Consider the following 27,368-nt stretch of genomic DNA (forward strand, 5'->3'; position numbering starts at 1 on the left):
AGTCCTCTCACCTGAAGGTGTAGGTCAGCGAGCTCTCGCTGGGGTAAGGGTTGCCCTGGGCAATGAGCGGCACCGACACTCGCAGCCCAGCCCCTTCCAGCACCAGGTCCTCTGCAGAGAGGCGCGTGTCCTGTCTGTCCACGCGGAAGGAGAAGGTCAGGTTTTGCCCGTAGCTCAAAACCTGGTTGCCCAAGAACTTGCCTGAAAGGAGAAGAAATCCTTACTGTTTGTGAACAGAACAGAAAGGGCACAAGCAGCACAGAAAGCCTCACTTCTCGAATGACCTACGTGGTGCAACAAAATACATGGGGAAGTAGCTGTCCGAGATAACAGAGATATCCTGGGTCTCCGCACTCCACTGGAGTAAGACTTCCGAGCCATCGCGCTGCTCAGCACGCCACTCGTCCTCTCCTGAAAAAGCAAACGTGCAAGAATCAACACCCTTTGAAGACATAGCTTTGCACGCACTTCTCGTGTCATACTGCACACTGCTCCTATATAACTGTTCTATAGCCTGTATACCGGCACTAACAGACATTAGAAAGTAGCTGTGCAGACGGATGTAGGTAGCAAATATCACCTTTCCAAATTTAAGCCTCTAACTTGAGTGCTGACTTGAACTCTCTGAACTTTGAGCCCTGCGACAGCTACTTGTTCAAAATCTTGTCTTCTAAAGCGCTTAAGCAGGGATGGGAAAACCTGCAGTCACCTACAACTTGATGTGAGTTTCAGCTTTCATGTGAACTATTCTCCAGTGGAATTTTAATGAAAAAGATGTTCTTTTCAGACTGCGCAGCATGAAAACATGCATAAATGGGAAATGGACTGTATGAAAAAAGGTTTTCCCGAGCTTACAAATCCAGCAGAAACACAACTGTGTTTTATTTAGAGCTAAGTAAACCCCAAATCTAAAGTGATTATAATCCTCTCAATCAGAAACTCCTGATTTGGTTCTAAAACTGAGGAAATGCCTCCTCATCAGCACCGATCTCAAGCTATAAAAGGTTTATATTTGCAAGTCCCGCTTGCACCTGCACAGTGTATATTAGCACTGGGTGCCTGAGGACAGAGCCATGAATTCATTCCTCCCTAGGTGAACAAACCAGCTGCAGACATGGAAGCTCCCAGTAACTTCAGAAGTAACTCAGCACTTCCAAAAAAGGGATCCTGGACCTGCCTGCCCAAGGTTTGCAGTCTTGCACAGAGAGGAAGGAGCAGGTTTTTTAAAATCACTTCTGACTTGACTCTACAGCCCAATCCGAGACACAAAGGAAGGCTCAATTTTACCAAACTGGAAGTTGGACGTGATGAAGTAGATACTGTAGCCGATGGCATTAGTGCAGACTGAAGAGTGTCCAAAACAGAAGCAGGGGGTACAGCCCCTTGGATTGGAGAAATCCAGATGGAAAAATCCAGGTTTGCATCTGAAGATGTGAAGGAAACAGAATTAATTTCCCTGACGCTTACCCCAGGCCATCGCTCAAATGTTTCTCATTCCTGAAACAAAGCCATGGGAAGAGAAACTCACCTCTCACAGTGGAAGCCTTCAACGTTGTCCTTGCACGTACACCGTCCTGTCTCAACATTGCATTCCCCTGTGCTGCCAGCCAGATTGCAAGAACAGGGCCTGGAAGAGTCAGGAGAGAGGATAACTCATTAAGAGCCACACAGAGAAAGCTTTAAAAAGGCACCTAGTTTTTCCTTCAGAGAGCAGCTGTCCACCTTACCTGCACCCGGCTTCGGAGAGGGAGTGGAAACCTGGCTGGCACCGGTCACACTTATCACCCATCACGCCGGGTTTGCAGCTGCACTGGCCGTAGCTGTCACACTGCGTGCTGAGGGAGCCTGCGGGGAGAGCAGGGACAGGCACTTCAGCACACCGACCCAGCTCTATTAGCCTGCAATTTCTTCCAGCTTTACAAAATGGGTAAGAAATATGGGAAAAGAAAGTGGGAAGCATAGCTTCAAGCCAACAAGTCGCAGCTCACCTAAAGACTGCCTCTAGTTCACAGGGGTTTTTTTCCCCCTAGCAGCTCTAGATGAATCATTATCCAGTCTTCCAAACGATATTCAGCTTTTAAGTATTCCTACCAACCAACATTTTTGTATATAAATATAATTTTAACTTCAAATTGCATTCTTGTCCTTATTCCTGTTTCGTCCTCAATGTTACCTTTGCGTGCCTCTCTAATTCCAGGCCTGTTTTACCCTGCAATGCACCATTTCCAAGATTTTATTCCCTGAATCCCTTGTGTTCTACCTAATCACCATCCCCTCCTTTGCCAGGGGATATCCTGACCTCTCCCTTTCATGCTCCAATTTCCTCTCTTGATTCCCAAGTTGGATTTAAAGACTAAACCGTCTCCTCGGAGGGAGGCTGCATATGCCGCTATTAACCCTAACAAACTCTTCAGCAAAACTCTCGTTTTTGGAAGGACATCTTCCTCAGTACCGCTCTGTTCAAGTGGACTTGCACAAAAAGCAGCAGCAGCATGGTGGACAAAATGCTTTCTCCCAAGCACTGATGCAGCCAGCAGCCTAGAAGTTGTCAGCACTGTAAGAGTTAACTACCAGGAGAAAAGTATTTTAATATACAGAAATAGTCACTTCTTTACACTTCAATCCACACCAGAAGATTATAGCAAAGTGAAGAGTTATGAGATGATTAGGCTGGACAGGACAGAAGAACTCACAAAACCTTTACCATATACAGCCAAAGTTCAAATTCCCTTTGCAGGCCCACTTATGATTATTTAGGAAAAAAAACAGTACTTAGACAAAAAATAGCAATCTAAGCCAATCCAGAGGCTTCAAACATGCCCTGTGTGCCAATGTGCCACGGGATACAAGCTGATGGCTAAGTTATAAAGCCCTTTGGAATTTGTCCTTAAAGACCTGAGAAGTCACCTCCCTGCCTCTTCTCGACCGTCGCAGCTGACAGCAACCCTCACCCCTCTTAAAATAAGGGCCGACACAAGGACCTGGGAGAGCAGACCGAGGAAGAAAGAGGCCTTTCTTGGTCAAAAATTTCACAACTGTACAACTCTCCAACCAAATTAGATAGGAGACATACCCTGGCAGACCTCTCGCTGGCTGCTTTTAGGGCATGCTGCAAGCAATTACTTATTCCAGCTACTCTATTTTGGAACCTCACATCATATTTTACTATCTGTTACCCTTTTGTCTCCTTCCCCCTTATTTGCTGTGGGCTGGTGTAGTTATGGGATCGCTCCATACAGGTCAGGTGGCTCCCTTGATACCAAAGATTTGTTCTCCTGCCAGAACTTTTTCTTCTTTTTTTTTTTTTTTAAAGGAGTTTAACTACATATTCTGAGTTTGTTTTTTCTCACCCCTACCCCCTTTTGTGTTTAAGGTTTCACTGGTTTGTATTTATAGTGCTTGGATACTCAGTAGGAGAAACTGATGCAGCTAAAGTTCACTACAATTCTTCAGTATGAACAACTTCCAGAAATATCCACTCACATCATCTTGTTTATTAAGAATTTAAACAAGCTCTTTAGTACTGGGAGTGTCCAGGGTAACACATATGCGGGGTGGGGGAATCTATTTCAGAACACATTTAAAGGAGTAAGTGCCACAGAGGTGAACCATCTGCCCCTGCCACCCCAACCACAATTAGATGCAAAGATAAGCTAAACCAAAATACAATCCAATAAACATTTCTTACATGGGGGGCGTAGGGGGAGGAAGAAGAAAAAAACCCAAACAAACCTCTTTTTACCCCGTAGTTTGCAATTAGCTGCATAACTGAGAGAAGAGCTAGCTTTTGTGCATGGAAGCTTGCAAGCAGAAATCTTTGCCGTCACTACTTACCGACTGGGTTGCAGCTGCAGGGCAGACATCCCTCCTCGCTCCCCAGGCGATAGAAGCTGTCCCTGCACCTTTCGCAGTGGGCACCGTCGGTGTTGTCCGAGCAGCCTGTGCAGTGGCCCCCGTGGCCTGTGGAGCGGTACAGCTCAGGGTCGAAGTAGCACTCCTGCGACCTCCCGTTGCAGTCGCAAGCTGCAAAGACAAGGGTACCATCAGCGAACAGCAGATGAGGCCATCTGACCCCAACAGTCACAAAACCCACTTCGCAAAGCTCAGTATTAACTGGAGGAAGGAGTCTTTAACCATCCCGAGACCCACGCACAGACCCCCCAAGGCATTTGTGCATCAATGAAAAGAAAAAGGGGGAAGCATGTTTTTGTGGTGGTTGAACGTGGGGCGGGGAAGCAAGGCTGTGATGATGAAATGGGCTCCTCGAGACCATTCTCATCTACGTCGGGAAGAAAACCAGCATTTTCTACCCCACTTCTACATCGGGCTGCTCTTTGCAGCCAAAGTGCCACCTTCCCACACAGCAACACTGATCTCGGTCGTGCAAACAAGTATGAGAAGATAACGGCAAGGGCTGGCTCCCTGCTGTAAGGAGAGTTTCTCCCCTGGGTGTAGACAGATTACAAATCCCCTCTGTCTAAGGAGCAGGAGACATGGGTTTCACCGGCCTGTCAAGGGAAGCCACAGCTCTTGACCAGACAGCTGGGACCGATCAACACACACGGAGGTCAGACAGGAAGAAAGCTTTTCTGTCTGAAAAAGCTTCCCCATAAAGTAAACTACCAGGAGCTGTGGTCTGCGACACAAAACCAAGCAAAATAAATTGGCTTTCCATCACAGAGATCCGCGTTTGCGGTCCAGAACTGTTGCAACAGCCTCGAAATTGGATGAAATGTTCAACAAGTAACTGTGAAAACCAATAACCCAAATACAAGAGGAAATTAGTGGATGCTAAATGAGGAGCTTTATAAAGGGCAATTATACTCCACCATACGAAACACAGATTTTTTTTTTTCCTATGGGTCCCATAAAGTATAAGCCTGTACATTTTTGCAGCACACCTCTTTCCTAAAGGCTGCTCCCATCCTTCTCCAGAAAGGAGACGCCCCTTTCTAAGGATCTACCAGAAAGGTCCTACAGGATAGGAGTGGAATGACCAGTGGTCCCACGAAATCTCTGACAAAACACTCCAGAACTGTGCTTAACACAGGCTAACTGCAACTAAGACAACTTAAAACCATGCAGGGCCAGCTCCAGGATGGCAAGAGGCAGGGGACCCAACCCCTGAAAGATTTTCCCCTCAAGCATGGCCGCACATACGCAAGCATTCATTGGCGCTTTCTGCTGTTGCTCTCCTCCACGGACGGTCATTGAAGAATGGAAGACACTTTTCACAGTCAACCCCGAAGGTGTTGTGCTTGCAGTTGCAGACCAGCTTCCCAAGCTCATTCTTTACGCATTCGCTTGCATGCCCATTACATTTGCATCTGGTTAATGAGAGACAAGGAACAGGTATTTAAACTCCAGGTCATGCACAGAGCAATCCCAGGAACAAAACCCAGATCTGAAAATCTGAGACGAGAGCAATTCAAAGGTAGATGGTCACAACAAAACTGAGAACACGACTGCTGTTCAGCTGGGAGAAGAGGAGGCTCCACGGAGACCTTATCAAGGTTTCAACATCTAAAGAGGGTTTACAAGAAGGACGAGAGAGACTTTTTACCAGGGCCTGTAGTAACAGGACAAGGGGCAATGATTTTAAAATGAAAGAGGACAGGTTTAGACTGGACATAAGAAAGAAATATTTTACAATGAGAGTGGTGAGACACTGGAACAGATTTTCCCAGAGAAGTTGTGGATGCGCCATCATTGGAACTGTTCAAGGTCAGGTTGGATGGGGCTTTGAGCATCCTGCTCTAGTGAAAGATGTCCCTGCCCACAGCGGCATCAAGGTGTGGACTGCATGACCTTTGAAGGTCCCTTCCAACCCAAACCATTCTGTGAAACAAATAGGTGTAACACGCTCCAGGCAGGCATTTAGAACCGCAAGAATGTTAACCAACTCCTTCGCAGTCTGTCACTAAAACAGAATAAGCTGAGTAGGAGAAGCAAAGATTTTGTTTGCCTTATATTAGTATATTCTCTACAGCTTCTCTCTCATGAGAGTCCAGGAAAAGGCATGCATGCTGGCTGCGTGCTTGTATCAGTAAGAAATTAAACAGCACACAGGTGATCAATACAGAAGCCCAGGGACCTCCACAGACTGGTAGTGCAGCCAATGCAAATCCCCATGTTGTCAAATCCAGGTCTCAGGACTGCTCTCTGCAAACAGTCCAAAACACTGCACTTCTCAGCTCTGTTTCTGAAACGTTTTATTGTCAGCAACTTAAGATTTAAGCATTCTGCAATATGCTTTGGTAAAAGGAACAGACAACCATGGTATTGTACAATGCTTCCGATCTTCATAAGAGATAGCTCCTAAAAATATATGTGAAGCAGAGACATTAAGATTTCCTACTTCCTGTTATTCTAGGCTACAAATATAGGCAGAAAAAAATTAATAACACATTAAAAACCACACAAAGAGCAGGGTAGAAAACAGTTGAGGTTTGTTTCTTTGGTTTTACAATTTTGTCACTCTTTTCACCCTCTGCCCTCCCAAATCACTTAACACTTGATCTAACCAAGGCGGGGCGGGGCGGGGGGAAGATATTCCATATCTGTCTCTCCTGAAATTGTAGCCACAAGAGGTTATCCACAGTATTTGCAAGCTTCCGAAGATTCATTCTACTGCATTTTTGGTTTAGGACAGTCAATAAAGACTGGAGCCTATTGGTACCATATGAGTACAATCAAAATCTTTAAAGCACTCTAGTAATCCTGAAAAGGATCCCAAAAGCTTTAAGTAAGTACAGGTTTATTGTCTACTTACCTACCACCCACAGCAAAATCGGAAATCGCATAGTAGTAAGACTTGAGAACTTTCGGGTCATTGAAAACTTCATCTCCAAATGTGTTCAGACGATTAAGGGTCACTCTAATATCTGTAGCCGTCACCCATTCCTAGAGCAGACAGAAATCCCATCAAATTAAACATCAAACATCCACCTCAAGAGTATACCAGTGCTGTGTAATTAGCTATTGTATTTACAAGGTCATTCATCAATCAGCAAGCTCCTTCCTCACCACTTTCCCCTCTGCACCTCAGAAGCTCACACATCCCTGCCCAAGAGGACTTACACCACATCCTCTTGGTTTGGACGTGTTTTCTGGACCCTGCTCCTCCCTGGGTACCCTTTCCAACGTCTCACTGCATCTTGACTGGGAAGCAGTGGGTAACCTCTCCAGCAAAACGCGCAGCGCAGGCAATTATGTGAGCTTGCTAATTGTACATATCTATCTGACTGCAGTTTTCCTGCAAAGCTACAGAGCACAAACGGGAAAAGCTGTAGGGTACACTTGTCGGCAGACATGCACCACCAAATGAAAAGACACAGACAGACGAATGAGGCTGGGGGAGGCTGAGGAAGAAAAACAGACAGGCAGATCTGACTTACAACACAAGAGCTTTTCATAATATTTACACAGCATCTTCACCACAGTAGCCTACCCTCCTCCGGCAACAGCCAGCCAATGTCCCCAAATTTCACGTCACCTTCAGCCAGTGATGGCTGGTAGTACCTCCTTGTTTTTATTACAGCTTTTGCAATGCCATTTTCCTTCAAACACCATGAAAGTGAACACGGGAAAAACATCCCTGTACGTACAACTGCAACTGTGTCACTCCTTAGGCAGTACAAGAAGATTTGCTGAATTACAAACACTGGCATAAGCACATGGAAACACTGAGCACAAAATACAGGTTTATTTCAGTTCGAAAACGCAATGTCAGAGGTCTGTACATATTTTAGGAAGCCGGTGGTCAGGTCTCTAATCTTTACACAGAGAAGTTTATCAGAAAATATACATCGTATCACTAACTTGAAATCTCTCCGTTCACCTTAATGATTAGACCCTGCTCCCTGCAAGGGCTAGCTACATGAACAAGGTGGCCAAACTGGTTCCTTCCTATTTCAGGAGTTGTTCTCCCTTTCCCATTAATCTTTATTTTCATTTGCAGAAGTCCCAACAGGTTCTGCTCTCCAGCCCGCTGGCGGGAAATCAGAGACATGTGAGCCCCAAGCCTGCTGGGTACTCACGTCTCAGTTTGCTCCTGCTACTCTAAGAGGAAATGGAAAGAAGTGTCTATCACAGCTCCAAAAGGAAGGAGATGAGCCCTGATGAGGCAAACCCAAAAAAACCCCCAACCGAATCCTCTCGCCAAGCCACTTCTAAGAGAAACCATACATACGGTGGATAAAATCAAGTTCCCCCACCCCAACACACATGTAAAAGAACAGGTTAGGGTTTCAAATAACCCTTTATTTGTTTAGAAGAATCTCACATTTCTTAAATTTTTTTTCCTCAAAATATATATGCAAATGCCTCAAATATTCATTTGACTTAGGCTTTACCTTCCTCTGTCCTTACATCTGAAGCAACAGCAAAGTGCCCACAGCTACTTTCTAAGCAGGCAGAGATTTGCATCCATCCTCTGAAGACTTCCATGATTACCTAATGACAAATCATCCTTAATACCACTGATTTTGCTTTTGGTACCATAAACTTACTTACGATAGAGTCAAGAGTCCAACTCTTCCTTCAAAAGCATCTCTTTGGATTGTCCATCCCAACTTAGCTGTGCAAGGGCCTTTCAGTATGAATAAGGGCTGTAGTGCAGCCCACAGTCAGCACAATGCCACCATCCACAATGACCAAACACTCAACTCGGACTGCCTGATTGACTTAGTCCTGTTTACATACCTGTAGCACAGGGCTGTTGTCAAAGTTATAGGCACTTGGACGCCCTTCCAGTGTTGAGAACGCCACGTTGCCCCCAGTGAGAGGGGAGATGTCACTGAACTCATCCGTGCAGAGCGCCTGCTGCTCATCCTCCCCAGTCCGAATAAAGCCACGATTGACTTTGTGATACGTGCTCTCACAGGAGCCACTGTAATACTGGTAGGGCACCCATGGGCCATCTTCTCTGGTACGTTTGTAGATCGCAAAGCTTTCCGGCCGACTGGTGTGAAACTTCAGACGCACATATGTGATGTCAAAGGCCTTTCCTGCGGATGAGAGAGGACAGACATGAGAAAGACCCAAACAACTTAAACCAGAAAGAATGGCAAGAGCTACACTGCAGTTCTTCCATTAGAAGAAACATCTCCTCTAGTATAATCCAGTAGGATGAGCAGTGTGCAGTAGCACAAGAAGTATCTCCTCCAGTCCTATGTACTACATGTCCTGGCAAAGACAACGTGAAGTGTCCTTACCCCAACAGATGATATATTAAATCAGAGCAACAAGCAGTTTATGTGTATCTAAGGCTAGGTCCAAGTTAACCATACCATTTGATAATATTTCTTCCAAATACGTTTATGGGAGAAACAGTACTAACCAAAGACATAAGTCACACTGTAGAGCCTGGTTTGTACCTCTGCTTCCTCCCTAGACAATATCACAAACTCTTTCTACTACTCATGAAGCCTTTCCTCCAGCAGTGAACTACCGAGTACACCCTCTTCTTCTCGTTCCCCAGGAAAGACAAAACAAGGTTTAAGTTTCCTAGACCATATGATTAAGTCTCCAAGACACCTTTCAGATCCAAGTGCAATGGTTTACAAGCTTAGCCATGTTCTCTCTCTCCTAGGAGGGTAAATGTAAACCAATCTCCCTGCCCTCTGTTCATCTCCTGACAGGTTTGTGGCAATCAGCAGATCAACATCCTTCATGGATTCTCCTCCAGTGACTTGAGCATCTACCCCCATGCACATAAACCAACGACCCAGGGGATTCATGCCCCTGAGAAAACCCATTAGTGGAAAAGGACTGCAGCATGCGTCAGCCACCTCCCTCCTCCACCATCCCCACTGGCCAAGGGGCACATTCCCAGGAGGAGGTGTACAGCTGCACACCGGCTGTTCTTGCTCCACCTCGGTGAGCAGACTGTGTACGATCAGGACACCCTGGCGCACGTAGGGAACTTGCTAAAACAATGTGAGGTTTGTCTGGAACAACACTTTGGGCATTTAGTCCCTGCCACGCTCTTTTACGCTCCCACCACCTCCAAGGAAAACAAGCAGAGGTTGCATCCGTCACTGGTCCCTTCATTGACCAAAAGGCAAAAAAAAAAGCTACTGGAAGAGTTTCAACTTATTGAGAAACAGGCTTTCTCTGCCTGTGGAAGTCATGCAGATTTAATCTCAACTTGTAAAAATGAATTAACGCCATCATGTTAAATTTTAACGTGAGGCTTTGCACCTGCTGCAGAGTGGCTCACTTCACAAGTTAAAGCAGACCAGACGGCACCAGGCACCAAGAACAGTGTGCCTCTGAAAGCACACGCGCAAAACCTGATTGCAACGAATCAGGTCATGAAGCACAGTTCTCACTCCCAGGCCACCCACCAGTTACACCAGGACCAGCCTGCATTAGGCACGTCACACCCAGAGCCCAGCCAGCACGAGGGAGGAACCTTTGTCCTTTCTGGCTGCTGGAAACACCAGGAGAAGCATGACAAAGGGTCCAGAAATCAAGATACCAGAACAAAACTAAAGTAAAAAATTAAGACATACAGCATCTGAAAAACTTACACCTCCATGTAGCAAGGATAAAGACAGACCAATCTTGTTTAAAGCCAAAGAAATCTGCCAAAACCCCAACCTACCAAAAAATAATGTGTGGGCGTGACATGCAAGACAGCTGGGGTGTGGCACAGATACAAACCCCCCAATACTTCCCACAAAATACCCTTTACTGTTGTATCATGTGTGAGGTTTCAGATGACTTAAGCAAAAGCCTGGAAGCCAGACATTCACAGTCTGCAGTTCTTGCTCAATACTAGCTTACTTTTGGTTTAGGGCTGAGTTATTTCACAAGATGTTCTTACACACAGGAGACAAGTGAGAAGCAATCACACTATTGACACCAAACTGCTTCCACAAGGGCTAGAAACTCCACAGGATCAACGCTTAACGTTGTAACGCAGTTTAGGCTTACCCTCCCCTTGCTGCCCAACACAAGAGATTAATCCCGTTTCCGTTTATTTGGAAGTATTTTTCAGATGAATCTCAGTGCAAGGCAAGAAGCCGACAGGTATACAAATCATCCCCCCCAGGTTTCCCATTTCTCCTGCTACATGGTCTCTTCTCAAGAATAGAGCTCCTCACTGAAGGCAAAGTGTGCTTGAGGTGAAGACCATGCGCAGAAACTCAAGGTGAGCACACCAGCCACAAGCCAACAGGCCAGACACGCACCAATATCTTTTATCTTTTTCAGGCCCACGGTAAACAAACCCAGGATATACTCCTCATCTTTTTCACATAAAGGCAAGGAGCCCCAGAAGGAAAGGCCTCCTCATTCTTCTGCAGAAAGACCCTAGTATATGTGTTGACCTGCAACTTGCCAGTCCAAGAACTTCGCCAACACCTTGGATGGGCAGCAACTAAAACTACTATCATGGTTTTATCACTAATGAAACTGTCATCAGCTTTCGTGCAGCTCACACACTGAAGTAAAACAAAATATGAGGCTGCCTCTCACTGCCCTGGTGAGATTTCTTTGGGTAATTTTCATCACCAATGAAAAGAGTGAAGACATCAGGCAAGAGCAGCCATTCCATGAGTCAAGATGGAAAAAAAAGGTCAGAGCCAACAGCACAAAGATCATTCAATTAAATTGTGTCCAACTGAATTGTCAAGAATACCCTGCTACTTTGACTTGGGGTGGTTCGTTTTCTTCTCCTAGTACCACATTCCTCCAGCGTGAAGCAAAAACCCTGCGTTCAGGCTTCATCAAGATGATTTTGGGGAGGAAACGCTTTGAAAGAATCCTGGGAATGAAGAGGGGGCCGGGCATGTACTCTCACTCCACAAGCACACAGCTTTCCGCTCTAGCAGAAAGGCCAGGTCACAGCCTGCATGTCCTGAAAAAGAACTATTTTTCGTCTCTGCTATAACTTGGATTATGGTCCCCATTCCCTGACAAGGTCTCCCATAGCTCCTTGCAAAAATTCCAGCTCAGCAAAAAGCACACCACACGCAAACTGCACTCTGGGCAACGCAAAAACATTTTCCATAGAAACCCCTGTGCTAAATGGAAAGGACCCTCCCTTTTTCATCTTCAGCTTTACACTGCGGGCCAAGGAAAATGCATTCAAAACCCTCCCAAAAGAGCAACCCAGGTGAAAAGACATTTATTTCAGCTGGCAGCATAACTACTTGAGAAATCTTGTTAATGGCATTAAACAGGAATGCAGTTAATGCACACAGAGCAGCCAAGCACTAGCGCCGTATCAGCTTGCCGTGGGTAAATACTGCTGGAACAATAGAGTTTACCCAAGACCAGCTGACACAGTGCTGAAATCCGTTTCCCTCTTGTTCACACTGAACGTAAAAGCTGTGCTTAGCAGCCTGGCAGCTAGCAGGGCTCTTCAAGGTTGCAGAGCCTTTTTCTAGCAAAGATAAGCTGCCTAGGTTGCTTTCAAGTCTTGCAGGGCTAAATAAATATATACTGCTATTATGCTGAGAAATGGCGACAGCAATAACCAGGTGAAAGGCAGTTTTAAACGTTTCATTTGGAAGACAAAAAGTCATTGTTTTCCTGTTCCTAGAAACTGGTAATTATTTTGATCTCCGCTTAGCTTAGAAGTGTCTGATAGTGTCAAGCATCAGACACTATTTCCCTCTGTGTACTGAGAAGTGGCAGATCTATTTTGCAGGAAGAACTCCAGACGTTTATTACAAAAGTTCATTAGTAGAAAGAAGATGTGTGGTAGTTAGCAACTACGAGCTCAGCACTTCAGGAGTGCAGCCTGGTATGTCTTTAAAGCATCCAGAGCTCAAAATCATGTGCCTCACATTTTAAAATCGCATCTTTTCTGAGGCATGAAGCTGTTCACCAGCAAGTGACAGGGTGACAAAACAACCAGTCCCTTTTGATAATTCAGGGTGACGTAGGAAGCCATCTAATATCATTCTCTAAAGAAAGTAAGCACACGTATAAGCCTTCAAGACAGCACAGCAATTAGAGATTCAACCACACGAGCAAGTCTGGGTGCCGGCAGAGGCAGCAGCAGTGGCATTGGAAACGTTCAGCATTGTTCGATGCCGGGGACCATTCTCCCAACAACCTGCTCACATTGTCGGGCTGCCCACAGCTGCCAGATGTCCTCAGCAATGAAAGCCGTTCCTCAGGGTTATCGCCCAATTCCGTATCCCAAGGTCCACCAGGAAACGCGCCATGCCGAAAACCATAAAGATAGACTGGAAAAATGTAAGCAAGTGCTATTTAGATCTTTAGAAACTCCTCCCTTTTCCCCCAAGTTAGGAATTCATCCCTACGCACAAAAGGCCTCCTTGTATTCAGACCCCTCAGAACGGATGGATAATTTACATCAGGAAAAGGTCCCGCCAGCTGGCACGCCGACTACAAGCGCTGAATTGTGAGCAGATGCCTGGATGAGATAAGCCCAGACGACACTCGCCTCCTTCATTATCGGTCCACCCACATGCCCTGCATGCAGAAGGAAACCACGCTACCTTTTCTGCACTCTCTGCGATCCCTCGGTGCATCCTCCCAGCAGCGAGCTTTAAAACACCGCCGCTAAGTTTTGCAGCCCAGGAAGAAAAAAAAAATCCACCCGAGAAGACGGTATTGGGCAAAGAACCAAGCCTTTGCAGATTTGTTTTCAGCAAAATGCACTAAGCAGTAATGAAATGGTTAAACATTGCTCGGTTTCTCTTTTGGCTAGCTCCTGTTTCAAGGCAGCTTTTTTCACACAGCTACCTGCTAACAACCTGTTTCTAAGTAAGGGTTAAAAGAATTGAAAACATACCAGTAAAAAATACCAGTATACTTATCACTTTCTTACTGGATTTCATTTCCATTTTGCAGTGACAAGACAGAGAGCAAGCAACTGCCCTTGGCATTTCTTTTTGCTCTCATCATCTGTTTCTTCATCATTCCCAGGAAGAAGGCCAGCTTTCCCAGTTTACTAGACTGGAACGTGCCGCAGGCCGTTCACCCACCTTGTCCTTACTCCTACCTCAACTCCACCCTTCCTGAACCTTCAACTCTCCCCACCACCCAGAGCAATGCAGGGCCAGCTATGAGCAGACAGACTTACTCTGCTGCTCCAAGACAAACGGCCATCTGTTCCTCTCTGACAGATGAAGAGCTACCAGCCATAGCAGGAGCCAGCACCTCCCACCCTTACGCTACCACCACATGCAAAGGGTGGCACAGATTACTGAAATTGCATGGGACAGAAATGTTGATGTCAGTAGACAGAGGCCAGCAAGTTCACAAGGTCCTGTCTGAGACTGATGGCTTCTTCTTGAGTCAACCAAGCACTCCAAGTTCTCAGCTACTGCAGTACTGCTAGAAACCCCCCTGGAGTACAGGGGCTGGGGATGAGATGGGAATATTTAAGGAGAATGAGTTATCCTATCCCATGGAATGGGACAGGATTTTCCAGCATGCAGATGGGCAGCAAGAGCAGGACAATGTTTGTAAGAAGGGGAGGAGAGTGAGAAACATCCTGAGGAACTTGTTCTTTTGGAGTAAAAAAAGTCTTATTAAACAACAACAGCCCAACACCTGCAAGACACATAAGCGGTAAGTTATGTTGCTTGCATCACATGCACATGAAAAAGCCAAACTTATGACAGAAAGCAAGAAATTATTGTAGTCCTAGAGCAAGTGTCCTTTACAACTACACCCTAGCTTTTCTGGGAAAATTTGTGGAGGAGGAGGAAGATGAAAGCATGGTATTGCACAAGCAAATGGAATATCCAGCATCCGAAGAAAGAAAATTAAGGATTTCCATTTTCTGATGTTCTTCGCTGGGGAAATAACTCCACATGGATGACAGCACTCAACTGCTGAGTGGTGGCCCTTATAGGAACACAAACCAGTAATAATAAACCTTAGGTTTATTTTCTGGTTCTCACCTAAAGAGCCAGGGGATTTAGGTGTGTAAGTCATGAACGAGAAATGTCTGAAGGATTTTAACACAGTCTCATCATAAACCACACTCCACCAAACCAGGGATTTTGGCATGCACAGCTCCACCACAGACGGGCACCTGGGTTTTAAGAAAGCCCAACGGAGATATAAACACGAGTTGCTTTTTCTGGGTGCCCATACTAAGATGGGGACAGAGGAAGGAAACGGGTTTGGGACACCGGGGGAATAAGCACAGCCTTGAGCACACTGGAACGAAGGCAAACTCCCACCACCCCATTAGATCATGCATTCTTCTAGCGCTCCCGAACAAAGGCACCATTGACTTCTGTGCGTGGGCGGCTCCGGACAGCAAAAGGCTGCCCAGTAAATTATTGCTTGATAATCCAACATTGATAAGTCATCGAGGCTGCTTGTTCTAGTCATGTTTTCAAAGGGGGGAGGAAGGGAAACTTATTTTCCCCTGCATGGGCCGAAGGCAGCCTCGTAAGAACTGCATTTTTTCATTTGATCACTCCTAAATCAGTGTAGAAGTCAGAAAACGTTGTCTAATAATTCAGTACAGCTTGCCGCCTTATTTGTACAGCTTTGATGCAAAGATGTTAAGTCCATTTCCCAAAACAGCCAGCTGTGTTTATGCACTAGGGACCAGAAAGATCCCACGTACAACACAAAGTCCTATCTGCACAGGAAGCCTCAAAATCCTTTTTCAGCACAAACGATAAAAGCTCCTTTTAAAAAGGCACTTTACACTTGGCAAGCACAGTCAGATCACAGATGATCAAGGACGCCACAGGCCATTTTGGGGAGGGCTCCGTTTCATTCACATATCCGGATTGCAGAGCTACTCCTGCTACCAGCGTCGGCACCAAGTCGAGTGGGGTCTGGGTTACGGTGGGTCAGGGTCCTTGGAAAGTTCATCTGCTTGTATCAAACACCTAGAAACTGCTCCACGGCACGTACGCAACGAGCATGGGTGAAACCAAGTCACTCCCCCAAATGAAGAAGCAGGGGTTTACTCTCCCCAAATGGGAGTTTTACCCAAGAAAAAAAAAAAAAATATTGATCTAAAGAGTTTACTTATCCAGAAAAGACCAAAAAAGCTGTCTTTTGCCCTTTATTCGCAGCAGAAGAATGCACAGCAATTACCAAGAAATCATCATTTCATCACCCATAGTCCATAATGACAACTCCAATGGTGACTTCAATAATAACAACGGTTCAAAAGCGGTAATTTCCACCCATTCCAAGTGACCGTGGGACCTTGCTGCCCCAGCAACATTACATTTTCCCAAGACTTTTCCTCATGTTGGAGATACAGCTACCACCCAGGAAAAAAAAAAAAAAAAAAAGAAGAAAGCAACCACCACAGCCCCCAGAAGATCAGAGCTGGTGGCAGCAGCGGGCCAGAGGAGATTCACCCAAAAGCTTTCCATTGGATTGTACAGCGCGATACTCCTCATCCTTGGCAACCTGGCAAGACATCTCTTACGAACGTTTCCGGTGTAAGACCACATCTCCAAAGGAATCACGACAAAACAGCAAGTGTTAGCCACCTTCAAGTCATTCTCATAGCATTCAACTTACAGTGAAAAACGAAGGGCTAATCACATTACATTTCAATTTTCCCTCAGATATTTTAATTTGACAGTAGGAGGGAATATTCCTGATGTTCAGCTCCAGCTGTATCTTTTCAGAGGTGGAGAAGAGGGTATGGAAGAATGACTGGAAAAACAGACTAAAAATTACTTTCCAACTCCAAAGCAGAAGTTTAAATAGCTAAACAAAAATGAAGATGCAGCCTCTTTAAATATTGTGTTTGTCCAATTGGCAAACACTTGACTTCTTGTAACAAGAAAATAAATTTATTGGATTGCAGTGCAGTACCTTACAAACAAATTTAAGTATCAGGTAATCTGGTGAGAATTGCAAAACCATTATTTAAAGGACAACTAGATTTTACTGACTTGTGACCACAAAAAAATTTTTCAAATAAAAAGCGTTCTGCAATGGAGTAGTTAGTGCAGGACAGTTAACGGGCTTTCCTGAGGTCTGTTTTCCTTCTGCATGCCCTCCCAGGAGCCTCGCCCTCCGGCAGCTCGATGCCTTTCCCTTGCAGACTTTCAACTAGCGCACCTAAAGTCAAAGCACAACGCTTCAGTTTAAGAAGTTCCACAAACCCAAATGACCAGAGTCGAAAACGTCCTGACCAAAGGCGGCATGAAAGTCATTTTGGATGGTGTCCACGTGCGCGGGTGAGACGCCAGACGCCTCTCGCTCCAGCCCCCGCGCTGCTGGCCGGGAGGGAGGTGCGTTAGCTCCCACCGCAGCACTGCCTCTCGACCCAGTTCGACGGCTCCGTCGCTCAGGAGAATCAGCTGCTAGTTTCTATTAAATAGTATTTCGAAGCCTTTTCAAGGCAGCACTTTCCCCACTCGCCCTCCTCCTCCTCCACATGCGCTCATAGCCCGCAACAAGCTCCGACGCCTGGCTTGGCTCCTATCTGAATTAGGTATCAAAAACACACAGCTCGTGTTGTTGAGCCTATAATTAAGAACAAATTAGGTGATACGACTTATGTACGAGTGCTCTGAGCAGCAGCAAGTTCAGCAGCTCTGGGAGCAAGACAACCTTCCAGGCTTGCTCCCGCACTGCTGGCGGTACAGCCATGGAGAGGCCAGAAATGTTCCTTACACAAAACACTGAATTCTCTGGAATTTTGATGGTTTAATCTCCCCCACCACCCCACTCTGCCCTTCCACCTCCCGCTCGCCAGCCACAGATTTCTTTTCAGACACAGGCCATAATTAACACCCCAGCTATTGGGAATATTGCTATTAGCATCCATCAGCTGGCCCAGCACAGGGAAGACCGCTTTTTTTTCCTGGAGTATTTAAGGGGGTTTGCATTCTTCAGTAAACACTTAAGAAAACAAACTTTTAGCACATGTGAATCGCGCCGTTCAACGTTGCACAGTTTGCATGCCTCCTGCCTCCCCCGTCTCCCACGGAGAAATCTCCCCCTCCTCCCCACTGACATCGCTATGGATTTTAAGTAGCAGTTTACATGCCTTCATGCTATCTTTCAATGCATTTTCAGTCAATTACAGGCTTATGCACAAGCTACTGTTATTTATGAAACACAAATTACAGCAATATCCATACGGACCATTTTCAGCCACCCACACAACAGTTTTACTTTCTCAGCCTATTAAGCTGGGGAAGGAATTGGGATAAACAGACTTGACAAAGCCATTGCTGGAGGGATGCCATTTCCAAAACAAAGCTTGCCACTGAGTTATGTTTCAAATATGTTTTGGAAAGTCAGAAGCAAAGCTCTTCCAAATTTTTCTTGAAGCAGCGAGGGAATTGCACGAGTAACAGCCAGCGTGTGCCTTCAACTCTGCCTCTGGAGAATACATCGCACAAACTGCAAGCGCTCGTGGAAGTTGCAAAGGTCTATTAAACACACAATCATGCAAGTTCATGTTCACCCACATGTCTGCGCCCCGAGACACATGAAGGACAAGGAACGACTAAATACAGTGACCGTTTCCAAGGAAAGAGAGTTGAGCAGAAAACCACATGTAGTCGAGAAAGCAGCATGGCTTAGCATGACCGACTGCCCACAGAAGTGACTCCGTAAGATTATTTTGGAGCATCACAAAGAAAATGAAACTAGATGCTCTCTGCTGACCCCTCAAAGAGAATACTAACTCTGGGCTTCTCAATACTTGCAGCTGCAAAATTTGAAGCCCTTGGTTTAATTCACAGACAGACTAGAACGGAGCCAAATCTGTTTTACATCAGGCCCCAAAACACCTCAATATATCCACACCAAACCTAGATTTGGAAAGTTATCTGTAGATCAAAACTCCTTCCACTCAGGCTAAAGGCTGCCCATCCAGGAACAGAGAAAACTCTGAAAAAGAAAGAAAAATAGATACGTTCACAGTCTTTCCTTACTGTGTTGGGTAAGAGGGATTTTTTATTTTTTAACTCTGCTGCTCCTTTGTAAAGTAAGGGTTTAAAAGAAGCTACCGACATAGTCGCTGAAGTGGGACCAAACACCACCTGGGACACTGCTGAGACAGCGTAACATAAAACAAGTTTCCTATAAAGCATGTTCTCCTACAACAGCCCCAGTGGAAACAAAAAAATTAAATGTTAACATGTTTAAAAGACTTTCCCCACAAGATCTTCTAATTTGTTGAGCAGTCTTGAGACATGGGACATGCCGTGCCTGGTTCCCAATGGCAGGAATGCAAATGAAACCCCATAATTCTGGGTGTGCAATTAATTTGCCTTGTTAGCAGGAAAGCAGTGAAGCAGCTGTGTTGTGAAGAACTACCCGAGTAGTCTGGTGGAAAAGAAAAAAAAAAATTACGCAAAGAAATACATTTCATTCCCAGATGGTCAGAGGTCATGGTGCTCAAGAACTCAGACCTGCATTTAAGTAAAAAAAAGTGTGGATTAGGAACAGCTGCAGAAACACTTACAGAACAAAGTCCAGACAAAGCAACAGAAAACCCACTCGCTCCACAATAAGTAGGTTCATCAGCCCCTGGATTGCTGTAGAGGACATTTCCAGTGAGGTCACCGTGGAAGAGGACCCCTGTGAGCAGCCTTCTAGTGCCTGAGAAACATCTTGCACATCAGAAGACAAGCCTCCTGTCCCCAAGCTCCGTGTTGAGAGGCAAATGCTATGACTTGTTTTATCACACACACCACATCTTTCCCCGTTGCACACAGGTTCTTCAGCGGCGTAAGGTTGCCTTAGGTAACAGCACTGCCTGAAAGAGGGTGATGGCACAGATAATTAGTTTGATCATTTGCACCGAATGCCAAACGATGAGATTTTCTTTAGGCATGCTACACTGCTGTGAAGCCTACATGAACTCTATCAGAAGGTGTTTTTCTCAGGAGAGAGACTTAAAAATTAATTTTCTGATTACTACTGCTAAGGCAGTGACATTCCTTTAAAAATGTCAAATACTGAGTTGCTGAGAAAGCCTCTTCTGAAGTTAGAAGCTAACTCTCATAACTCAATTAGTAACATAAACTACCACACATTAAAACTTCAAGTAATGTGTTGACCATTAGTGGCAGCCCATGAAGGAGGGGTCAAGATATTTCTTCCTCCCTCTGCTTCCAGAGTCTTAAGTACATACACTGACCCTTCCGACAGTATTTTTTTGGGGGAAGGATAAAAACAGCCACTTAAACCCATCTGTAAAGTCGCTGCCTTTGTGAAGTGAAGTCTCAAACAATATAGCACTCAAGCCTTTGTTTTCACTAAATCCTTCTGTCTAATGATAGGTCAAACCCACCCAACCTACCCATGGTTTCTTCAATCTACAGACAGTCATGTTTCTACATGGTTTCACCCATAGTTCTACAGCTGAAGCGCATCACGCTCTGCAATCTGTCATTGAGTTACAAGTTTGCTTCTCCAAACGCTCAGGCTTTCAAGACCCCACAGTATCCTCATGTCTCCTTGTTGCCTTGACAGGTACCTCATTCAGAGGTTAAGGGAAGCTACCACCACATAACCGCAAATGTTAATCTTCACAGATATGACTGTTATTAAAATGACAAGATGTCTGTAAAAGATCAAAATCTGGACACAGCATGGACAGCTCAAGGAAAACCAAAGCTACTTCAGTTGGAAAATACAGTCATTTGAGAAACCCGCAAAGCCTAGCTAATATTTCATTTTCCACAGGAGGTATGCAGCCCACCTTCATCAAAACATTATAAAGCCCCTGAACTTTGGTCAACCTCATCCAGGAGGACATGCTTCTTACCTCTGCCCTCTTAAAAACTATCATCATGCCCTCCTGAGTAAGGATCCAGCTAAAGCAATCAATAACACATTTATCACTGCAGGAAAGATTTGTGTAACTCAGTGCAACAGAATGGAGAAAAACCCAAAAGGTACTAAATGGTACAGATGCTAGAGTCTTGCTTCCTGGATGGCCTGATCAGATAATTGTTTTTAAAAGTGTACCATTTCCCAGTAAACGTCCAATATCAAATGAAGATTAGTCCTTATCCATTAAGCAATTAATAGGGCCAGTCATAGGCAAAAAACCCCAAACAAACTAATTTTAAACCTCAGCAGCAGCACACATCAGCCATAGTAGACAGCAGCTATCTTCTTCTGGCAAAATTCACATCATGCTGAGTCTCTACTTCGAATTAAAATTTAGAGACAAAACATTTTACCAAAGGAGATTCAGCAGTCACACAAGCCTCTGAAAAGAGAAAATAAGTCAAACCCAGGATCTGTCCATGTTAAGGAAACGTTGGAAATGCACTGGAACAGTGGGGAAGATCTTTATTCATCAGAAACACATGGCAACACCAATACTGCCTTCTACCTTCAAACCCACTGAAACTTTTCCTTATAGAACTTCGCATTAAAAGTGAAAAGCTAAACTAAACACTAATTAGTGTTTTTACACTAATACCAATTTACACTAATACTAATAATAATTAATACAAATAAAGCTTGAAAATAAGAGTTGCTAGAGGTTAACAGCTTACCAAGGACTACATCACTGGTCTTAAACACTAGGTGTTTTATTACCATAGAACAGATGAACACAAGAGAAGCAGAAGGACAACTAGCGGCTAAAATCTGCTCACCTAAAGCGAGACATTTGAAGCCACTTCATCCAGAATGACATACCATTCCTGATATTGCTAGGAGTGGTGGGACGGAAGGAGCCCTGCAAGTAGAGGAATTAACAACGTATGGCTTCCTATATGGGAGCCTCTGGGTTGAGTTTTAGGAGAGAAATCTTGCATCTTCTCAATTCCATGACAGAGGTATCTTTGGAGTCACAAAGATACACTTTGGCAGAGGCCAAAGAACTGAGAGAGATGAAGATGTATGTTTGAATCCTGGTTCCCTCGTTGGTTGACCTTTTCCGTAACACTAACAAGAACTGTCATTATAGTGGAGAGCTTCTTCCTTCTAGCCATCCAAGCAGAAGAGCAAAGGGTTCAGAAACTATGTGGGACATGACAGGGCACAGACCAAATTCTTAGGCGAGTTTTAGTTCTATAGGGCAACGCATTCCAGCAAGAGAAACATAACTGACTCTTGTTTGCGAAGATGAAGTTATCAGTCATGCCTTCCTGAGTCATTGCAAAAAATTCCATGAGCCTCTCATGACACTACAGAAAAAAAGTTTTAACATACAAAGTTAATGGAGCAATATCAGATGTAACAGCCTCCCTCTGGATGAGCAAATGGACAGTGACAACCTTCTTGGATGTCTCACTCCTCCAAAGACTTAGAGAGCAGTTTTAGTAAATGGTTTCATTACCAGTTTCTACTCATAAAAATGAAGAACATTTGAAGTACTTCAAATGCATGGAAAAGTTGCATACAGACTCAGGTTTCCTTTCACCAAGGTCTGACGACCCTATGTTTTGCCGTAGATTATTTGCATTACTATAAAAAAAAAAATTCTTACTTTATCTGAAAAAGCTCTTTTATTTAATAAATATTCCATTTCCTTTAAAGTCAGGAAAAAAGTAATTTTTAAGCTCATTCAACATTTCCACTACCAGCATGCTAACAGAGATACTTGCTGAATTTACTTAACACAAGAAAAAGTGCTCAAGTACACACAGTATAGTTTAATTCCAGGTCTCCTTAATACTAGCCAATTCAAAAAAAAAAAAAAAAAAGCACTGCTATTAAAAAAAAAAGCTATCAGCCCATAATTAGATGCACTAGATTTCACACAGATGACATGAGAGCCTTAAATCAATACCAACATACCAACAATAACATAGTCCCCGCCAGATCATGCTAGGATAGTTCTGCAAGAAGTTATTTGAACTTTTTAATTCAATTACTTTTTGCAACGCTAAGAATAGCAGTAACAAGTTAATTTTCAGTTGGTTAAAAAACAGCAATATATGTTTCTTTTAACAAGTGGATAAAGAAATCTGGATCTGTGCTGCTGATTTCCGAAACACAGTGATGATGGTGGGGAAGAGGTACAATCCTGGGCACAAAGTTCATAGTGCTGACAACTTAGCGGGGAGGATTTTCCTGGAATAGCTGATTTTGTTGAGGATAAGAGAGCAGCTTCCCCTGTGCTTCAAAGTGCAATATTACTCTGGTAAAATACCACTAAGAGTAAGCACAACTTACTTTGGATGAGACCCGGGAAAAGACCTCCAGGGAGTTTTAGGATGCATTTGTGCTTAGCCTCCTCCCTCTCACTTCAGCTGCAAGAGCGCTACTTCCTTCCTCCTTCCAGTCTTCCTTTATTTACACCCTCTAAATACTGAAGTAAATGTGAGCAGGGGAAAAAAAAAAAGAAATAAGCCCTCTAAACACTGAAGTTGGAGAGGGTGCAGCTAAAAATTTGTACACATGAAAATATTTTTTACCTGCGCAAAGGTCACTGCTAAAGAAATACTCACTACACTGATCAGATACTGCTTCACTTTCTCAAGTATTACCGAGTTGATCACCAAACCAGGTCTGGTTACTTTTTATTTTAATTCACATTATAGAAAAACAGGGCAGTTGGACAGATTGGCTTTTTAAGGGCATTTCAATCTCCCAGGAACATTAAGTACACAAATTATTCACCGCTTCATTAACCAAGTGACCAGATAGTAATGGCCTTCAAATTTAAACCACATTGCCTAACATGAGCATATCCTCCCCCAGACTCACTGGTTGAAGAGTAATCTATTTTCCCCCAGCTCATTCTCCCACAGCTCATGGGAAAACAAAGCCAGGCTGTTCCCAGCCTTTTCATGGACATTCCAATAAGCTTTGGAAATAAGATGAACTTCAGCGGGTAAAGCTGTGAGCACAAAGATGCAGAAGAAAATCATTGTGCTGTCTAGTTGCAGTCATATACTACATTGCAATTCAGAAAATATCTTTTTTTGTAATCAATCCTTCTCAAGATTCAACTCCTTCCCTCCAAATACAGAACTCTCAAATATTTCCAAGGTCCCTCTGACACAAACATTTTTACAGCTGAAAAAGGTGGATTTACTCATGTATTTGCTAAGTAAAGTTTCCCTAAATATTTGTATCTCTATAGCAAACAAGCATGAAGCTGTGCCAAGTCTGTTTGTATAGGATCATCTCCAGGTAGTGTTTAAATAAGCACTAAACAAAAAACAAAAACCCAACATTAAGTCCTGGTTATGAGACCTTCAAGCTTATACTCCAGGTCTGGGTGGATGCTCAGCGCCAGCGCACAGAAAGCTCACAGCTCTCCCTTTTCCCACACTGCTTTAAACCCCTTTAAAAGCAGCTAATTCACCCAGTTCCCACTTCCGAGTCTAACAATGAAGTGCTACAACAGCTCCTCGGATAATCCCTCAATCCTAATACCCACCATTAAATGCGAATTTTGAAAGTGTATTCAAACAAAACATCATTGGGGGGGGGGAAATGAGCCACCTTCAAACCTATGTAAAAGAAAATGATAAAATAGTGAAAGCTTGGTAACAAACTTGGAGGCAAAGAGTTTAATCCTTGGTCTAATCTATTTCTTTGTCAAAATGGGGCAGAGGAGGGAAGGAATTAATTCTCTCCCAGCTAAAGTCAAGGTATTAAAAGATTTTTCAAGGAATCCCTCCTTCTTTGGCGATTCTGTATGTGTGTCACCTTCAACAGCATGGATGCTACTTCATGCTTTGATTCCAACTCAAAATTAAACTCCAAGTTTGTTTTCCAAATTAAGATATCAACACACCCTTTACAGCATGTTTTTGAGACTCTGTCCTCCCCCAAGCTACATAACTACGAACATCTTCAGCATCAGCATTATTCCCAATATCTGACAAAATAATCAAAAACCAGAGAAAAAGTATTAATGTTCACACTACATCTGAAGTCCTCTGGCACTACCACAGACCGGAGGAGAGGTGATCACCTCGCACTGGTACCAGCTCAGCTTTGGAGGTGCTGGGTTAAGGGTTTTTTGTTACATCCAAGCCTTTATCCTTATGAAAACCGTTGCTCAAGATAGTCACCATTCTCCCTCTCCCAAAGGTAAAGCATTAAGAAAGGAAGAAAAATTTAAACAAAAAAACTCAGGTCTACAGTGAAATCTAAAAGGGGAAGCACATAGTGTCCTGCATCCAGCTGAGCGTGGAAGCCTGGGGAAGGGCTGTGCTCCACAACAGGGACTGCCAGATCCACTCAAACCAGACACACAGCATCTACTCCCTTTTGATCAGAGTCTGGACAGCCCAACCGAGCACAAACTGTACTAATATTTTTTGTTTTCCTCCTGTTTACCCCTTAAAACTTGCAGCTGCAGCGGGAAGCTTCTCCTTCTCATCACAGAAGCCCCACCGGGCCACGAGCTGCAGAACAGCACGTAGAGCAAGTCCAGTTCCTCCGCCCCCACGCGTTGGATGCCCACGCGGAGGAGCTCCAAATCGATGGCTGACCCCACCCTGCCGAGCCACAAGGTCCGAAGCTTCCCACGCAGGGGTGCAGGACCCATCCTGGCAGCAGGGGACCACATTTCACAGGTCAACTGTCAAGTGCAATCAGCAACAGATAAATTGCCTGTGCTTCAGAAGAGCGTGGTTGGGGATTAAATAAAACAGATGTCAGCATGAAGGACATGCCCCATCCCTCTCCTGTCCACAAGAAGCACCTGCTTCTTCTCTCTTCCTCTTGCTCCAGCTTGGAGGTCCTCACCAAACATGCAGGGAGCTGCAGCCGTTTCAGGCTGTGGAGCAAGGGAGAGAAAATGGCCACCGCGGTAGACAAAGTACGCTCCAGGCTTGCACGTTGTTGAGATTGGTGACAGGACGGCAGAGAGAAATTTCTGTCCTTGCTCTTGATGGTTAATGGCGAACTCCTTTGGTAGATAAGGGTTTGTATAGGGTGGAAGAGTTGACCTTCACCCTATCCCCCTCAAAAAAAAAAAGGGGGGAAAGATTTTTTTAGTTCATTTAAGCACTTAATATTTTAAATTTATTAGGGCATTATCCAACAGTAAATTAAAGCATTGTGTTGCTGGCTTACTAGTTTGAGTTCTTCAGTGTTACAAAATATTTAGCTCCTCAGAAGAGTGTAGGGAGGGCTTTTGAGACTATATAGGCACATAATCTCTCAAGAATCAATCCAAAGAGCTTTAACTGTTATTCAGCATAAAGTCAGCAGAGCTTAAATGAGCTACAGCAGTGGTTCACGCTGAATAAGATTATTTTGCACCAGGTGCTCCTGCTAAATGCTACTAGAGCCCAGTAACCTCAGTGGTGGGGCTGCAGTGATAATCAACATCACTACAGTATTCCAAAAAACAGTCTGCAGCAGCATTGTCTACACAACACCAAAGGACGCCACTTCCTACACCAACTTTTCCATCTCAAGTTTTTCCATCTGTAAAATTTTTCCTCCCCTTCTCCGACTTCCTGAAGTTTAATCCATGCTGACAGCCCTCTCATTTCTCCAATAACTTTGTAAATTCGATCGCAAATTCCAGCCAGCAGAGAGGTCTCAAGAGTCACTGAGATTTGAGAGAGTCACTGAGAGTCACACAAGGTTTGCAGAGCAGTCACGTCGATAAGGATTTAGTATCCATTCAACATTCCTGTTCTCACTCAGTTATATCTTCCATTACTAAAGCAGGAGCAGAGATGCAATTAATCCCACCTGCCAGTGGAGACGCACCCAATAACACATGCCTAAATGTTTCTCCCAGAGTTAATTCAGACCTCATCAATATAAATGAATAGCTCACGTTTCCTCTTCACCGTGCAATACTAAACACATCCATGGGGGTTTTCATCTGCTGCAGTGCTATAGAATAACCTGATCTTGCTGCAGCCTTTTGAAATTCCTCTGAAACCACCTAACCAACTTCATTAGCGCTAACTTCAGTAGCTGTCATCTGAAAATATTACCTCTTCACTTTTTAAAGAGATTAAAAACCACATATGCCAACAGAGCTTCTTGAGAAATCCTACTTATAACCTCTGACGAAGAGTGACTGCACTTGTTTTTCCCACCTCACCACAAGCAAATCCTGAAGTGTAAAAGCTTTCCAAGGCTACCCCACACTCTAGCAAGTGCTCTCATAATTTTTATTTTTTTTTAAGTAGCAGGAACGCACCTTAGACAACTTTTTTTCTTCTTTCACTGAAAAGGGACAAGCTGGGTTTAGGAGCATCACTGCACTCATCCACCCATACCCTACTCCCAGTCCAGTGCAGCCATGGGCCTCTTCCCTCCCTCTCTCCCCAAAAACCGGCCCATCACCAAAATACCTTCTTGGCTCCAGATAAAGATTCAAAAAGTCTTTCAAAATTAAAGCGGGGGGGGGCGACGACACACACCACTGGAACAACAACTTTAGAGCTTGAAGCATTTATTAGTAGCTCAGCCACCTCACAGCTAAGCTCCTATGCTCACCTTGCCCTCACTTTGAGGTGATGCTACTGTTTTCT

At 44.4% G+C, this 27,368-nt stretch overlaps 1 protein-coding gene across 1 annotated transcript in view; it reads right to left on the bottom strand.

The window, feature by feature from the left end:
- The window catches only part of LAMC1 (laminin, gamma 1 (formerly LAMB2)), a gene marked incomplete at its 3' end in the record, with an annotated part of 31,551 nt that extends 6,137 nt beyond the window's left edge, over positions 1-25,414 (bottom strand). Inside the window, exons 1-10 of the mRNA XM_010285849.1 lie at positions 25,204-25,414; positions 8,704-9,008; positions 6,773-6,903; positions 5,161-5,327; positions 3,835-4,023; positions 1,728-1,845; positions 1,529-1,627; positions 1,288-1,424; positions 289-411; positions 12-201 (exon numbers count right to left, since the gene is read on the bottom strand). Coding sequence (XP_010284151.1) covers positions 12-201; positions 289-411; positions 1,288-1,424; positions 1,529-1,627; positions 1,728-1,845; positions 3,835-4,023; positions 5,161-5,327; positions 6,773-6,903; positions 8,704-9,008; positions 25,204-25,414 — 1,670 coding nt within the window. The remainder of the gene's footprint in view (positions 1-11; positions 202-288; positions 412-1,287; positions 1,425-1,528; positions 1,628-1,727; positions 1,846-3,834; positions 4,024-5,160; positions 5,328-6,772; positions 6,904-8,703; positions 9,009-25,203) is intronic.
- Positions 25,415-27,368: the final 1,954 nt, after the last annotated feature.

The sequence above is a fragment of the Phaethon lepturus genome, unplaced genomic scaffold (genome assembly GCF_000687285.1).
Source record: "Phaethon lepturus isolate BGI_N335 unplaced genomic scaffold, ASM68728v1 scaffold11654, whole genome shotgun sequence".
NCBI lineage: Eukaryota > Metazoa > Chordata > Aves > Phaethontiformes > Phaethontidae > Phaethon > Phaethon lepturus.